The sequence below is a fragment of the Lutra lutra genome, chromosome X (assembly GCF_902655055.1).
Source record: "Lutra lutra chromosome X, mLutLut1.2, whole genome shotgun sequence".
Taxonomy (NCBI): domain Eukaryota; kingdom Metazoa; phylum Chordata; class Mammalia; order Carnivora; family Mustelidae; genus Lutra; species Lutra lutra.
The window spans coordinates 87,263,170-87,279,903 of record NC_062296.1 but is presented as its reverse complement, the minus strand read 5'-3'; the positions used below and the strand labels follow the sequence as shown (position 1 = coordinate 87,279,903).

At 44.0% G+C, this 16,734-nt stretch overlaps 1 protein-coding gene across 1 annotated transcript in view; it reads left to right on the top strand.

Moving 5' to 3' along the window:
• Nucleotides 1-1,694: 1,694 nt before the first annotated feature.
• GRPR (gastrin releasing peptide receptor) overlaps nt 1,695-16,734 on the top strand; it is a 31,207-nt gene continuing 16,167 nt past the window's right edge. The window contains exon 1 of the mRNA XM_047716646.1: nt 1,695-2,947. Coding sequence (XP_047572602.1) covers nt 2,535-2,947 — 413 coding nt within the window. The 5' untranslated portion in view covers nt 1,695-2,534. The remainder of the gene's footprint in view (nt 2,948-16,734) is intronic.

Genomic DNA, 16,734 nt, shown 5'->3' with positions numbered 1-16,734 from the left:
AATTCACACGAGGCTATCCCTCCAGTGATGATGACCAAAAACAATGCCAGAAGCAGTCATCGTCATTGAGAGGAAGAAAGGTAAATGGCCAGAGAAGAAAGCCACCATAGCAATTGCAAGAAGCAAAGTTATTAATTCAGTATAAAACAAACAGAAGCATTTGCAAAATCTATATGAAAACCCTTCTTGCATTATTCTTTGAAACCAGGTCCTGTGACTATGAGCTAGAGTAGCTGGGATCATGACGGATCTTGTAAGAACCTGTATCTTCATATTCTTTTTCTCAAGCTCTTGCATGGTGCCTGAAAACTGGCAGACGTGGGATCGATGTCTTTCAAGTAAATGGAGGAGCTGCTGACTCACCAATTAATGCAAGGTCGATCCCTCTTCTGACTTTATTGGGCTTTTCCAGAGTAAAACCACAACACTAATCTCTCTCAATCACAACAATAACAACAGCTTTATAGCAAGAGCAGCTAATATTAATTGAGCACTTCCTATGTGCCAAGCGCTGTGAAATCTTAACATGGATATTTTCAGTGAACTTCACAAATTATCCCCTCTTTTCAGATTAGGAGCTTGAAGTTGAAGACACCAAGTCATTTAATTTGCCTACGTCAGTTGCCAGGGCAGTAGGTGAAGAAGGCCAGATCGAAGCCCGGAAGCCATATAGAGCATTATGAAGGTATAGTGCTAACAAGGACTCAACACTACCAGGCTCGTGGTTATTGACTCATTACAGGTGATACTTATCTCCCCTGAGCAGCTCTTCCCACTCCAGGCATGCGCAGTCAGACTCTCTACGGCTGGCTGAGGTGAGCACAAGCCCTTTGGATTTGTGGAAGAGCGTGGCGGCCATCTTAGTGCTGTCACGGGCGTTGGAAATTACCATGACAACAAGCTTGGAGGCTTTTGGGTGGCCTCTGGCCTGGTGCTAAGTGCAAGCTTCTCCACTCCTTATGAATCCCCAAAAGCCAAACCTTCAATGGCAGAACCCGTCAGTAACTGGCTTCCTGTGATATTCCTGGGAGAGCAGGCTCCTCCGAAGTCTTGAAGATAAACCCTCATCACGTCTGTGTGAGTTGTTGGCTAAAGGTCCAAACTCAGAACTTGTTACCTCCTCGGCAGAGCCTTTTCTGGCCCCCAGGCCACTCTGAGTTATATCTTACCATTCCCCCATTCCTTGGTATTCTATCTCTAAGCCCTTTTCAGAAAGTTCATTTCCCGCTCAGGGCGTAAGAGGAAAGTTGCTACAAAACATGGCAGGCAGTCGATAAAAAAATTGCGAGTAATTGCATCAAAATGCCAGTTGATGTAATTTTTAGGTTCAGTGAGAAAAATCCCATTTTTCTGGAAAAGACTACTGATCTTTGAGATTTGAGAATGCAGCCAGCTCCCCATTTTATTTCTCCCTGGTAAAGGGGAACAATAACGGCCTGTGGGGAAAAGCGTGTGTGTGTGTGTGTGTGTGTGTGTGTGTGTGTGTGTGGGCCTGTGGGGAAAAGCGTGTGTGTGTGTGTGTGTGTGTGAGTGTGAGCGTGTGTGTGTGTGTGTGTGTGTCGGCCTGTGGGGAAAAGCGTGTGTGTGTGTGTGTGTGTGTGTGTGTGTTCTGCTTCGGCCCTCCCAGATGTCAGTTACTGAAGGTTTAAGGTACAAATCCCATGCTTCAAAGAGCCCTGGGGAGGGCTGGTGGGACAGCTCCCACCTGGGCATTCCGCGTGCGTCCGTGTGCATTTAATTCAGATACAGACCGCATTTTATAGCAACTTGGAACATGCCATTCTAACGTACTGGAAGAGATGAGAAATGGGGCTGTGAGTTCTATCTGGGTTCATGGGCTCAGCATGAGCAAGGTTTGCAGTGCCTTTCAGAGGGGGCCACATCCGAAATGAGAGGCCCAGGACATCTGCGGGATGGAGTCTGCGGGCCGGCTCCCATCTGGGAAGAGCCGGCTGCCGGGCAGTGATGGAAGTGTCCAGCAGGGGGCTGGCATTCTCTGTCTATAAGTAGCCCCGGTTCCCCCGCAGAGCCCCGGCTCAGCGCCGCTGCTGTTTGCTGGTGAAGTCAGTGACGTGCACAGCATCCTGCCTAGAGGATTGGAGGGCTTCTCAGTGCGGTTTTTTTTCTACCCACTTTAAACCTTCAGGTTCGAAATATCAGGAAGGATAGGACATGCCGTATGAAAAGAGCCGGCCAAAAGTTCCTAGCGAACTGCAGCCAGAGAGACTCAGCCTAGAATGGAGGTAGAAGGAGTTGATACAGAGTGGGTTTAATTCCGGCTTTTTGTTGTCGTTTGGTTGCAACTTACTGAATTTAGACATGTATTCCGTTGGCCATGTGAGGACCAGAGCAGGACCAGCATCCAAATAGCGCCAGACCCTTCCGAATGCCACAGTGCATGTGTCTTCAGAGTATCTGTGTCAAGGAAGATAAAGAGCCCAGCCTAGATTTTAGCCTCATCTTTGCCCAACTACAAAATCAGAGTTAAGCAACAGCATCTGAGAGCCCTTTTCAGGTGGGAAAGAACCCAGAGGATGGCTCTGAATGATTGCTTGCTTTTGAACTTGGAAGTGGAGCACTTCTTGTACTGCAACGTCTCCAATCACAGTGCAGATGTACCCGTGAACGACGACTGGTTCCACCCAGGGGTCTTCTATGTCATCCCGGCCGTCTATGGGGTCATCATCCTGATAGGCCTCATAGGCAACGTCACGCTGATCAAGATCTTCTGTACAGTGAAGGCCATGCGGAATGTGCCCAACCTGTTCATCTCCAGTCTGGCCTTGGGAGACCTGCTCCTCCTGGTAACGTGCGCTCCCGTGGACGCCAGCCGGTACCTGGCCGACAGATGGCTGTTCGGCAGGATTGGCTGCAAACTGATCCCCTTCATACAGCTCACCTCGGTGGGGGTGTCTGTCTTCACGCTCACGGCTCTCTCGGCGGACAGGTGAGTTCTGGAGCAAAGTCACCTTCCCTCTGAGGGTAGCAGATGCCTTGGGAAATGAGCCACCCGCTCGGGGCAGGCAGAGCTGTTTGCACAAAGGGAAGTTTCACTCAAACTCAGATTCCCTTCCAGGCACGTTGTTCTGGGGACTCCTTCTTGAGTTTGACATGTCGGCTTACGAAAGGAAAGTGAGGGGGTCGTGGGACAAAAGGGGACAAATGAAAAAAAAAAATCTCTGAGCATAAGATTGACATGTATTTTCTGGAGACAAATCGGTTTAGCATTGCTTTTTCCTACCCTCTCCCTCCCTGCAAAATTAATTGGTGAGAAAAAAAAAAAATCACACCTAATAGAGTTTACACCCCAGGCAAACATTTCTTAGAAGTAATTCAAAGGCTTCAGAGAACAGAAAAGTCCCACTGAATTTCTTCCTCAAAATATTCTTTCAGAAATAAACAAGAGGAGAAAATAAGCAGCATTTCTTTGAAATTTAGTTTCCTCAGACCATTTAACTTTTCTTATAGCTGATTCTGTATTTGGCTCTCTGTAACCAGAAAGCTGGTTTTTGTTAAGTATCCCTTCAGTGAAATCAAGCATTATGTAGATTTTGTTCCCCCTTGAGAAAGTTCCATTCAAGTTTGATTTTGAATTTTAATATTTTTATTGATGTACTTGCACATAAAGTGCCTTTGGGGAGGGGGGTCGGTAGGAGAGGGAGTCCAGCATTTCTTTCTGGGCAACACTCGTATGTGTGAACTGCATTTCTTGTGTGAACGTGTTGGTTAAAAATTCACATTTATTCATTCTTAAAGATTCATAATCATTCCTCGAACATGTACCAAGCATCTATTTTGTAAAAAAACACTTGCCTGAGTGGACCAGTTGGGAAATATGTGCAGGTTGTTGGCACACATGGCTGCCTAGACCTAACGTGCTTCTGAGCTCTAGAAACTGGACCCAGTAATGTATAGACTCCAGAAACATCACAGGGCATACGGTCAAATTAAGAAAAACTGGAACAATGAACCAGAGACTCTTAAGCTTTGATTCGAAAATGCTCTGTATGTGATGCCGTTAAAGACGTATGAGGATTTGAGCACGTACCAGGAAAGGCATAGAAGCAGCTCTCGAAAGTTTATGCTCTGAAGAAAACTCCCACATTTGAACACAGACGGTAGTGGATTTTCATTTTATAGAGGAGCAAACAGTCCCCCGGTGATCTGGCTTTGTCAAGTAACGGCCGAATAAAGACAGTGTTATCAGTATTTATAGACACATGTTTATAGTTAGCTGCCCGAAGTACACTGTTCATTTTCAAAGATGGAAAAATGAGAGCCCTGAGGCAAGGTTTGCACATCGAACCGGCCGGAGGGGCTTCCTCCATTCCCAGCTGGCTGCCCCCCGAACTTTGGCCCACCAGGTACTCGTGGCCACAGGCAGCCTCGCCGGTTGTCCCGGGCCAGGCGGACTCTGGGGCAGGCAGAAGGTCCGTGGCTCATTCCACAGATGCTAAGGGCATCTCAGGATAGCGGTGAATTTTCCTGATGGGAGGGTAAGATTCTGGACTCTGGACTGGTGGGTACAGTGGTGTAGTGGGTGTTTACAGGCTTCTTGGGGCAGGGTGGGGGGACAGAGAGGAGGGCGAGGCTGCGGAATGTAAAGAGGCAGCTGCAGGGGACCCCTTCCCGAGTAGCCCAGCAGACGGAGTTCCCTGTGGGCAGAAAGGCTCTTTCCAAAGTCCGGTTGCAGCCTTTGCCAGCTCCCGTGTGTTCCCAGCAAGTTTAGAGTTCCTGCGTGTCCTTCCCCTACTAGAAGCTTCCCTGTACCTAACCTTCTGTGCTTCGCTGAGGTTTCAAAAAGCTGACGAGTCCCGTGAGTCACGGGTAGTGCGTGTCATCAATTTCGACAAGAGTAAGTACTGAGCTAGTTAAATCCTGTAAACCTGTACTTATCTGTTGAATCTCATTTTTAAAAGCTATCGGGGTCTTACAGTAACCTCACGAGGATGGCAGGGCAATCACAGAGACACACATACTCCTTTTTTCTCAACAAGTTACTATCTATATACAGTAAAGTGAACAAGTGTATAGCTCAATGGGGTTTTTACTTATGTCTTCGTAACCACATAACCGCCACCCAGATGGAGATACAGTCCACTTCCGGCCGTCCAGGAGTTTCTTCTGTGCCTCGTTCCAGTGAATGCCCTCCCCCAGAGAGGAGCAGTCACGCTTCGGAGTTCAGTTAACACAGATGATTTTTGCCCGTTCTTTAACTGCATATAAAGGGCATCATGGTTCTTATGCTTATCATGTCTGAGAGAGTCACCTGTGTGGGTGCGCACGGCAATGGTTTCTTCTCAACTCTTGTGTGGTATTCTGCTGTAGGAATATGCCTCCGTTTCTGTATCCATTCGAATACTGATGGACATTGGGTTGTTTCCATAATAACCCACTCTGGGTGTTCTTATTCATGACTTTTGGGGAACATACGTGTTTATTTCTCTTGGGTTTGAGCTGGGGAATGGACCTGCTGGATCATAGGGGGTACATATTTGTTTAGTAAGCTTCGTCAAAGAGTTTCCTAAAGTGCTAGTCTGTATTTGACGGGGTGGTAGAAGGATGAACCAGCCTCAATCTACAGCCTCAGGGGTGCCGAGGTGGGAAGGGCCGTGGAGTCAGGCCTCCCTGCCCCCGTAGGTTCACCTGCAGTGCCGGGACTCATCCCCACCTCCCCGCTGCAGTCCTCCCTCCCCGCAGACCAACTTGAATCTTTGTTTCTATGAAGGGAATAACAGTTTTCTAGAAACGTTTATGCTGCTGCCACTGTGTCAGAGGGAGACTTCAAGGCAGTCCCAGAAACCAGAACGCTGGGTTTCACACAGTTGACTAATTGCAGATTTACATTCAAGCCCTTCACTTCTGGTCCCTGCCCTCCTTCTCCTTCCATGATTTCTTCCCCTAGACATGCACCGATGTCCTCATACTGAATTCCTGGCTCTGCTTCCTTTGCTGATGCTGTGTCCCGCCCACTCTCCAGAACACTTTCTCCTTCCCTGCATAGAAGATGCTCCTCCCCATGTGACCTACGGGCTTGGAATGAGCATCAATGGTCCTGCATTTTAGGCTATTTGCCGCCATTACTCCCCATTGAAAGGAGTCAGATTGAGTCACTTAGCTCTCTGACCTTAAGTTGAATCATCTGTAGAGAGAGTTGAGCTCGATTATTTCTAAGGTCCCTCCAAATTTTTTCTTATCTATCATCTTGCCTATCATTCAGAATATGGTTCAATCTTCCTCCTTAAAACCCTAAGTTGGACCATTCTAACCCCAAGTTCCTAGCACTCCCCCAAACATAAAGCTTATTATCTGAGACATGAATTACCTCATGACTTCTTTCATTTTGCTCTTTGGAAGTATTTCACTCATTTGTCTCTTTTTAGCCTTTCGTATATTCACCGCATTGACTTTTCAAGTAGGTTATTAATGCTGAGGGCAGGGGCGCCTGGATGGCTCTGTCGGTTAAGCCTGTGCCTTCAGCTCAGGTCATGATTCCAGGGTCCTGAGATCGAGCGCCACATCGAGCTCCCTCTTCAGTGGGGGGCCTGCTGTTCCCCCTGCTTGTGTGCACCCACTCTCTCTCTGTCAAATAAAATCTTTAAAAAAAAAAAAAAAGATGCCGAGGGTGGAAATTTCTTATATATTCCTCTATCTTCCACAGTGTCTCACATGATTCCTTGGCACCAAGTGGGTGATCAGTAAACATTGCTTGATGAATTACTTTTAATCATACTTTCTTCTTCTCATTCTCAAACCATACTTTTCTTCTCATTCTTCTTCTTCTCCTTTTTCAGAATTCATCGGAAAGCACATTCTTTAAAATGTCTCATACAGTCACCAGCTTATCTCTTCCTCTCTATGAAGCTCTCCCTGTTTGAGTCAATGTGAGAAAAACCTTTCCGTGAATGCATTCAGGGGATGACGATGTGTGGATGGACAGACAGATGAAAAGACAGGTGGTTGGATGAGTGGATGGGTAGAAGGATGGACAATGATTGGATGGATAGATATACTTTTTACATACTGGTCTTTCCTATGAGATGCCCATTTCCGTACTAGGTGCCTCAGTGTTAGGTAAATGGAGTTTAAGACCAAAATTGGGCCCTCAACTGGAGAAGGGTTGGGAGAATTTGTGTTTTCTTTTCCAATAAATGTAAAGTTTAAAACTAGATGTAATGTTGACAGCATATAATGCCCAAGTTATATTGTGCCTGCTTCAGGTTCTGCTGGAATGGAACTGGCTGAATGAATCTTAAAGGCACATGGATAGAGGAGTTACACTATAATTGTGATCCTTCCTTGATTTCATGAAAAACACTATTCATATATCTTCCCCTACCTTGTGACTGGCAATGTATAAAGAAACAGGAAAGAGTTGCATTTACATAAACTTCTTGAAATATAGATTCTTTGAATTAATTGCAAGGCATTTATGAGCTAATGGACTTTTGGTCTTTCCTGCCATCTTAGGCTTCATGGTCCAGCATCTTAGCCCCTAACCAAGTAAAACTAAAAATTCTGTTCTCCAGTCACACCAGCCACGTGTCAAAGGCTCAGTAACCACATGTGACTCTACTGGACAGTGCAGATACAGGACATTTCCATCATGGCAGAGAGTTCTGTTGGACAGAACTAGTTGAACTAGCTGCACGGGCTATTCCTGTCTGTCAAATATCTTCTATTAGAAGATACCAAAAATGAAGAGGGGAGAAACCAGGCAGCCTAATACAATCCCAGTCACAGGCTTGGGGGATTGGGGCATCCCACTGATGAGGGTTTGAGACGTTCTGAAGAATACATGTGTGGTTCAACTTCCAGGTCTGCTTTACGAACTTCTCTCTGATCCATTTTCTTTTGCTGGGCCCTCTTCCATCTGCCAGTCTGTCTTTCTATCTTCCTATCCCAAGGCTTGCCAGAACAAACACTATTGTAGCTAAAATCCTTTTTTTTTTTTTTTTTTAATTTTTAGAGAGAGAGACAGAGCACAGGTGTGCGATCGGGGTGGGGGTGGGGCGGCGAGGAGGGGCAGAGGGAAAAGGAGAGAGAATCTTAAGCAGGCTCATACCCAGCATGGAGCCCAACAATAGGGGGCTTGATCCCACAACCCTGAGATCATGGAGCAGAAATCAAGGGTTGGACACTTAACTGACTGAACCACCCAGGCGCCCCTCTAGCTAAACTCTTCTCATTGCTTCCACATGTGCCTTCTGACTTCTTCCCTCTCTGACTTTATTTCCCTCTCCTTAAGAGCTGGCTTCCATTCCCTCCCTCTATCCAAATCCTATGAATCTTTCAAGGCACAGTTCAGGTCACTTCTCCTCTATGAAGCATTCCCTGATCTTTTGCTTTCACTGATTTTTCCCATTCTCAAGATGTTTTTGCCTGTACTATGAAATACCCAATCTGTCCCGCATTGTATTACTGGGTCCTTTGTGTAGATGTGTTTTCTATATCCTTAATCATGTGGGAAGCTCCTTGGGGTCTGTGCCTTCTATGACACCCGGGCCTACGGTACATCAAGTAAGAGGACGATAACCACAGCTTGGTTGATGTTTGAGCAGTGACAAGTAGAAGTCATCTTAAAATTCAAGCCCTTGTTTGACAGAGACCAAAAGATGGAATTTGGCCTTGTCACAGCAGATTCAGAATACAGTCAGACTGTAATCCTGCTCTCCTCATTTTAAGTCCTAGTGCGTTCAGGAGAACTGGAAGCTTTTCTTTACGCACCATCAAAACACAGAGTCTGATTCCATTTCCCTTCCCTGGACAGTGGGAACTTCTGATTCCAAACCCTACTGTTCTGAGGGAGGATAACCTGAGTAGCCCCAAAGTGGTGCCCTCCTAAGGAGGTCACCCCAGTGATGCCGGAGGCTCCTCTAATGTTCTAGAGGCCCAGCTTCATTGATTTCAAGGAGATGGACACTTTTGCACAAGAGAGGACAATTTAATTTCTTATAAAACATCTTTTCCAGAAAGTCTCTCTGTTGGAGGGGCTTACATGAGTCACCAGTTCGTCACTTCTCGATAGTATGATTGTTCTGAGGCATACTGCCTCTCTGGAAGGAAACTCATCTTGTGTTTCCTCAGAGTGATGGATCTGCCACGGATGCTGGCAGACTCTGGGGTGCCCAGAGGGCAGGTGCAGCGGAAGTGGGGTTTCCTAGCAAGGCTCTCTCAACTGGAGTGCTGTGGACAGAAGGGCAGAAAAGGATTTTGACCTTGTCTCTCACACTTTATCTTCGAAAGTGTTAAACTTACGTGTGATTAATTAAGTATCATTCCTGGCAACTTAATATGCATGGAGGGAGAAAGGAAAAAAAGCACAAACTTGATCGTGAAACATACTGAACAGCCTGAAATGGCTTCCTGGTGAGGTTTTTTGAACTGTGCTTGTCAATAACATCCTTTGAAAAATAGACTAAATTAGCATTTTTGCACTTGTAAATCCTCCTGGTGTGTAGGGTTTGCATAAATTCTCTCAATTAAAACACATGTTCTGCAGAATAAAAGAAAAAAAATTCTCCATTCCTCTCTTTCTACCTCCCAGTCATGGAACAAGGGATTTTGTTTCTTATAGTCATCTTTGAAATTCTGCTGATTAGTATCTGATATTTGCTGCTACCTGAAATGATCTGATTTGTCTAGGAACCTCTAAGAGGCTGCTATTTCATTTTACACATTAAATATCACTTTCTATAGGGGTGTCTTTTTTTTTGTTGTTTGTTTGACAGACAGATTACAAGTAGGCAGAGAGGCAGGCAGAGAGAGAGAGAGGAGGAAGCAGGCTTCCCGCTGAGCAGGGAGCCCAATGCAGGGCTCGATCCCAGGACCGTGGGACCATGACCTGAGCTGAAGGCAGAGGCTTTAACCCACTGAGCCACCAGGTGCTCCACTATAGGGGTGTCTTGGTGGCTGAGTCAGTTAAGAGCCTGACGCTTGATTTCGGTTCAGGTCATGATCTCAGGGTCGTGAGATTGAGCCCAACGTTGGGGTCTGTACGGGCTTGGAGTCTGCTTGGGATTCTCTCTCCGTCTCCCCCTGCCCCTCTGTGCCCTCTACAAAAATAAATAAATATCACTTTCTAAGGAAGGTCTTCATTGGCCATTCATTCTAAAGGAATGACCAACACTACTCCATCATCCAGTTTCTTTTTTCAGGTTGATGGAGGTGTAACTTACGTACAGTAAACTTTTAGGTGTACATTTCTCTGAATTTTGACAAACTTATGCAGTAGGTAACCACCACCACTAGAGTCCAGATGCAGAACATCCATCACCCCAGATACTATCATGTCCTTGTGGGGTCTGTCCCCTTCCTTCATCCTCAGCTCCCGAAAACCACTGATCTTTTCCAAAATAGCGTACGAATGACATTATACGGTGTATAGTTGTTTAAGTCTGGCCTCTTTCAGCTCCCATTGTTGTGTGTATCAGGAACCCATTCTTACTTGTTGCTGGGTAGTGTTCCACTGTGTGGGTATACCAGTTGGCTTATCTCTCCTTCAGTCAGCCGGCATTAGGGTTGTTTTTGAGTTTGGGTGATTATGAATAAAGTTGTCATCCATGTTCACATAGGATTTTGTATGGATGAATGTCTTCATTTTTGTTAGGTAAATATCATCCAGTATTATTTTCTTGAGAATTATTTTGTTCATTTATTTGCTCACTTGTTTATTTTCTGTCTCCTACCACTAGAAATAGAACCCTCCCCAAAATGGGAGGCTATCTCATTCAGTAGCATATTCTCTGATACTAAAACCATCCCTAACCTGCAGTAGAGGCTTGGTAAGTGTTGAATACATGAGTGGATGGAAACATGAAGGAAGGAGTAAAGAAATGAATGAATTCTGGTAGGTCCTACTGAGAGAACCTAAAGGCTGGATTATGGTTTATGAATCATGTTCATCTCCCTTTTTTTTTTTTTTTTTGAAGATTTTATTTATTTGTTTGACAAAGCAGGAGAGCACAAGCAAGGGGAGCAGCAATTAGAGGGAGAGGGAGAAACAGGCTCCCCACTGAGCAGGGAGCCTGATGTGGGGCTCGATCCAGGACCCTGGGATCATGACCTGAGCCAAAGACAGTTGTTTAATCCACTGAGACACCCCGGCGCCCCTATATTCATCTCCTTTGATGGTTAACAGAATGACTGCAACAGAACAGTCATCCCAACTCTAGATGAAAAGACCTTATCCAGGTTTTATGGGAACTATTTGGAGGATGACTTTTTTTTTTTTTTTCCCCCAAGAGAGCCAACCTGGGGAGGGGGTGGGCAGAGGGAGAAGCAGGCTCCCCGCTGAGCAGGGAGCCCAATGTGGGGCTCGATCCCAGGACCCTGGGATCATGACCTGAGCCCAAGGCAGACGCTGAATAACTGAGTCACACAGGTGCCCCGGAGGATGCTTTTTAAGAAAAAACAAGTAAAATTATGAATGCAAAGTTAGGTAGAAATGTGGCTGTTTTAAAAGATTTAGAAAAATATTAGATTTAGAAATCACGGTGTTAAAAATGTAAATAAGTTGATAAATTCTACAAACATCACAAAATCCAGAAAAATAACATAATATCTATTATTCATTGCCTGACACATGACCATCACGCTTGTTTTCTTAAGTATTTTGGGTTCATCATCCTCATTTGTCTCCTCTTAAAATGGCAATGGTTTGGTGATATCCTTTTCTGTAGAGACATGAGAAAGATGAGTCAGACTTGTAGCATGGTTGATTAAAATGGGCTTATTATTAAGAAGTTAGAAAAGCTTCTTTCAGCTCCATAAGTCATTACTGGTTATGTCATATATGTTTAGTATTATTTAGGATTATTGTATAATGATTAAGATTATTTGAGAAACCCACTATCAAATTTTTTTCCTATATGGGCTATACAGTTTCACAGTATTTTAAAATTTTGTGCCTTGAGTAATCTTAAGAGCTCATTTAATTAACATCCATTAACCTGTTTGCCATGAATGCCATTGCATTATAAGTTTTAAGTTTTCCTCATCAATGTTGGCATTTTGAGGATATGCATAACACGAGTCACTTCACACAAATGTCTTTGCTGATATATTTGGATTTAAATCTACCTTGTTGTATTATTTGATTGTTATTGGTCTCACCTGTCTCATTATCCTTTCTCCCTTTCTTCTTGCCTTCTTTTAAATTAGTGAAATATTTTAATTATTCTACACCTCCCCATGAATTTAACTATATATTCTCTTCTTAGTATTCTTTCAAGGGCTACCCTAGAGTTTACAAACATGTATCCTTCACTTACTAGAATTTGCTATAATTTAGTACTTTCCTACTTCCAGGACAATTCAAAGATTGCAGTGCAAGAACACTTTAATTCTTTTTTTTTTTTTTTAAGATTTTATTTATTTACTTGACAGAGAGAGATCACAAGTAGGCAGAGAGGCAGGCAGAGAGAGGAAGGGAAGCAGGCTCCCCGCGGAGCAGAGATCCCAGGACCCTGGGATCATGACCTGAGCTGAAGGCAGAGGCTTTAACCCACTGAGCCACCCAGGCACCCCAGGACACTTTAATTTTAATTCCATCTTGCCTTTTGTGGGAGGTAGGGTGGAGGGAGCTATGGTTTTTTATATTTTAATTCTCTTTGTATTTTAAAACCCACAACTCATTATGTTCATTATTTACACATACTTTACATTTACTCACATATTTACCTTTAGATTTAAATTTATTCCTGTATTTACCTTTCCTGCTGTTCTCTATTTCTTCCTGCAACTCTGACTTCACCTGAGATCATTTTACTTCTGCCCAAAGAATGCCCTTCAGTATTTTACTGAGTGTAAATCTAATGGGGATACATTTTCTGGTTTGGTGTGTATGAAAATGCCTTTCTTTGATGTCAGTTGGGGAGGAGATTTTCACTGGGCATAGAATTCTAGGCCAGTAGTTCTGAGCCTTCACACTTTGACACTGCATTTATTGTACGTGGACTTCCACTATGATGACAGATGTCAGTTTTGTTGGTGCTTCTTTAGAATTATTGACTTGCCGCTCTTTGAGTGATTTTAAGATTTTTTTATCTTTGGTTTTCAGCAGCATTACCATGAGGCACTTAGCTGTGGTTTTCTTTGTATTTTTCCTGCTTGAGAGTCATAGCCTTTCTTAAATCTGTGATTTGCAGATTTTAGCCAGTATTGTCAAGTGCTCAACCATTACAACTTCAAATATTGCTTCTGTCACATTCTCTTTTTCCTCGCCTTTTTTATGCTGTCTAGGTATTAACAGACTACTACAGGTGAACTTTAAGCTTTTCAAATTTTCTTCCTCCTTTGCTTGTTTTTTTGCTTTTACTGAGGCAGAAAATGTCATCCTAGGGTCAGGCCTCTGTTTCTAGAAACTGTTTTAAACACAATCTCCTTCACCATGTCCCCTAAATTTCCTATGTTTTACTGCGTTTTCCTTTCTTCTTTTCTCATTGTTCTTCCCTGTGGCCATTTTCACTCACGAATCCTCTCTTCAGCTGTGTCTAGTCTTTCCATTTGGTTCCATCCTGTCATCTAATTTCTTGAACGAGTCCCAGTATACTTTAAAATCCCTCTCTGGTTAATTCTAACATGCAGAAGCTCTATAAGCCAGTTTCTATTACAAATTTTCTTGTTTATTGGCCATTTTGTTTTGCCTCCTGGTATACAAGGCAACTTTGTTTGACTACCTGATTTTTGTAGATGAAGAACTGTAAATAATTTGAGGCTCTGGATATTATCATCTTCCAGAAAAGATTAGCTTTTGCTTCTTGGAGATCATCAGAGGCGGCAGGATATCTGACCCAATCAGGGACTGAGCAGATTGGAGGCCAGGCTTTGGTTTTGCAAGAATTAGTTCACCCCTCCTACCAAAGTGTTCCCCTTTTGGGAATCCGAACTGAGTGCTTGGAGCGTTTACCTGGCCTCCTCTCCTTGGCGGCCTTGAACTCCATTGACTGTCCTCCTTCCTCCTAAAAATGCTAGAAGCTCTGCTCAACTTTATTTCTCTGCTGCTGTTTGCAACTTGGTAAATGGCTTATGGGGAAAATGGTACTAATAGCTTCATCTCTTTATGTTCCCTTCTTTCCAGGATTTTGGCCCCTCACATCCTCACTCCCTTGGTATTTCTCTGATGTTTTCAAAGAGATCTTCTACCTTTTCATTTTAGGAGAGTTACTCAGCAACAAACTGCTTTGCCATCATCAGAAGTGGAAAATCCCATCCCACCTCTCTTAAAGACCTGATCTGCAGCCCTCGAAGCTATTCATATCCCAGATCCTCTAAAGAAGAGTGCAGAACTCCCCAGTCGGGCCTGTGGGACCAGCACCCACAGCCTCACATTGTCTTAGCAGTTTAGATTCGGAGAAGTGAGCTCTGGCTAACTTCAAAGCGAGTAAGTCGGGACTCTCTGCTGAGGCCCGCCGCAGTGGACACTGCCAAGTGGTGGAGGTACCTCAAAGTCTCTGGAACCTTTCAACTCAGCCAGGACTCTGAGGCCCCATAAGCAAGAGCTAGAGCCGACATCGAGTTATGCAGTGATTGATAACAGCTAAAATTTCACGGCAAGGAAAGAGCCAAAATGTTCCTGAGGTACATTTCTTTAAACTTTACTTCCTTATTACTTTTTCTTTTTTTGTATTGTACTCAGACCAATTGGCCAGTGGGAATAGCTAAAGGTACATAGGAACGAAGCAGGAAGAAAATGCGAAGTGCAGCACAGAAAGAAAGTTATTTCCAGTGTGAGAAGAAAGTATTGTGACAATAATAATATGTCCATGTGACTCACTTATTTCTTTATGCTGTCTACATATAAATAGAATGACTACAGGTCGACTTCAAGCTTTTCAAGGTTTCTTTTTTTCCCCCTTTGGTGGTGTTTTTTGTTTGTTGTGTTTTGTTTAATTATCAGACAGTTTCATCATAGCAGGGTTGGGCCTCTGAGAAATATGTTAGACACAATTAAAAAACAATACAAAATTATGTAAGAACAAAATTACAGTAGTTTCTCCTTGAGAGCCTATGGGAAATGCTGATTTCTTTTTAAATAAATGACAATCAAAACAGATTTTTAAGAATTTCATTATTATTTATTCTTTTCCCCTTCTACTTTATTTTTTTTTTTAAAGATTTATTTAGGGGCGCCTGGGTGGCTCAGTGGGTTAAGCCTCTGCCTTGGGCTCAGGTCATGATCTCAGGGTTCTGGGATTGAGCTCCGCATCTGGCTCTCTGCTCAGCGGGGAGCCTGCTTCCCCCACCCCACCCCCGCTTGCCTCTCTGCCTACTTGTGATCTCTCTGTCAAATAAATAAATAAAATAAAATAAAAAGATCTATTTATTTATTGGAGAAAGAGAGAGAGCACGTGTGTGTGTGCATGTGTGGTCAAGCCAGGAGACGGGCAGCGGGAGAGGGAGAGAAGCAGACTCCCTGTTGAGTGCGGAGCCCAATGTTGGACTTGATCCCATGACCCTTAGATCACGACCTGAGTTGTAATCAAGAGTCGGACACTCAACTGACTGAGCCATGCAGTAGAAGCCTCCCCTCCTACTTTGAATGATCAGAGACACTACAGAAGAATAGAAAAATCAGAATTTGACATCTTTTCTTTCCTAGGTTTTTCAGCAGAGGTGCAATTGAAGGTTGAAATGATGGTTTGAGGGAAACAAGTACCACAGGATGAAGATAAGCATAGTAAATATTTAAAGTATTCTTCACTGGTGCTTTAAAAAGACCTGAGACTGAAGAGCTATAGTCAAATATAACTAACTAGGGGATCCAGAGACGTAGGTTCAAGTCTTGGATCTCAGCTAACCAACCGTGGAACCTCTGTGGGCACTAGTTTCCCATTCTGTAATATGAAGGGAATGGGACTTAATGACTCGTAAGTTTTAAATTCCATAATTATACAGAAAACAGGCTTGTCATTAAACATGTACTCACGGGGCGCCTGGGTGGCTCAGTGGTTAAGCCTCTGCCTTCGGCTCAGGTCATGATCTCAGGGTCCTGGGATCGAGTCCCGCATCGGGCTTTCCCCTCTGCAGGGAGCCTGCTTCCTCCTCTCTCTCTGCCTGCCTCTCTGCCCACTTGTGATCTCTCTCTGTCAAATAAATAAAATCTTAAAAAAAAAAAAATAAACATGTACTCACATATCTGCACCATGGTAAAAGCACTTCGCAGACTGACCCCGCATCGTCTGTTCTAAGAGCGCCTCACGAAGGGGGATGTAATATGTTAAGTATCATTCTGTTCTTTCAGGGCTTTACCTGGGCCTCGCTTGCTTCCCCAAACAGATTTTAAGTCCTTTGTGGTCAAGGATTTTTATGTCCGTAGTGCCAAGGAGAGCCTGAGGTACTAAATTAGCACTTACCTGTGCCGATAAATTGACGAAGCATCCTGGACAATGAGCATTTAGCACTGGAAGACCCAACGGCAAAGGTCAGTGGCCTGTTGTCTTATTATCACAAACTAATAAGCCTAACAGGCAGAGCGCTGTGTAAAATGAAGACAGATTCTCTCCTCCATTAAAGAAGGAAACAGCAATTTTCGTATAAACAGGCAGAGAACAATAGAAATGCTAGCCGTGTTCACGCATTCAGTGCACACAGGCTGGGGACCAATAAACATTTTTTGTCAAGGGGCCCTATAATATTTTCAGCTTTGTGGGCCATAAGGTCTCTGTTGCAACCACTCGACACTGCCATTATACCATGAAAGCAGCTCTAGATGTTATGTAAGAAAATGGGCAT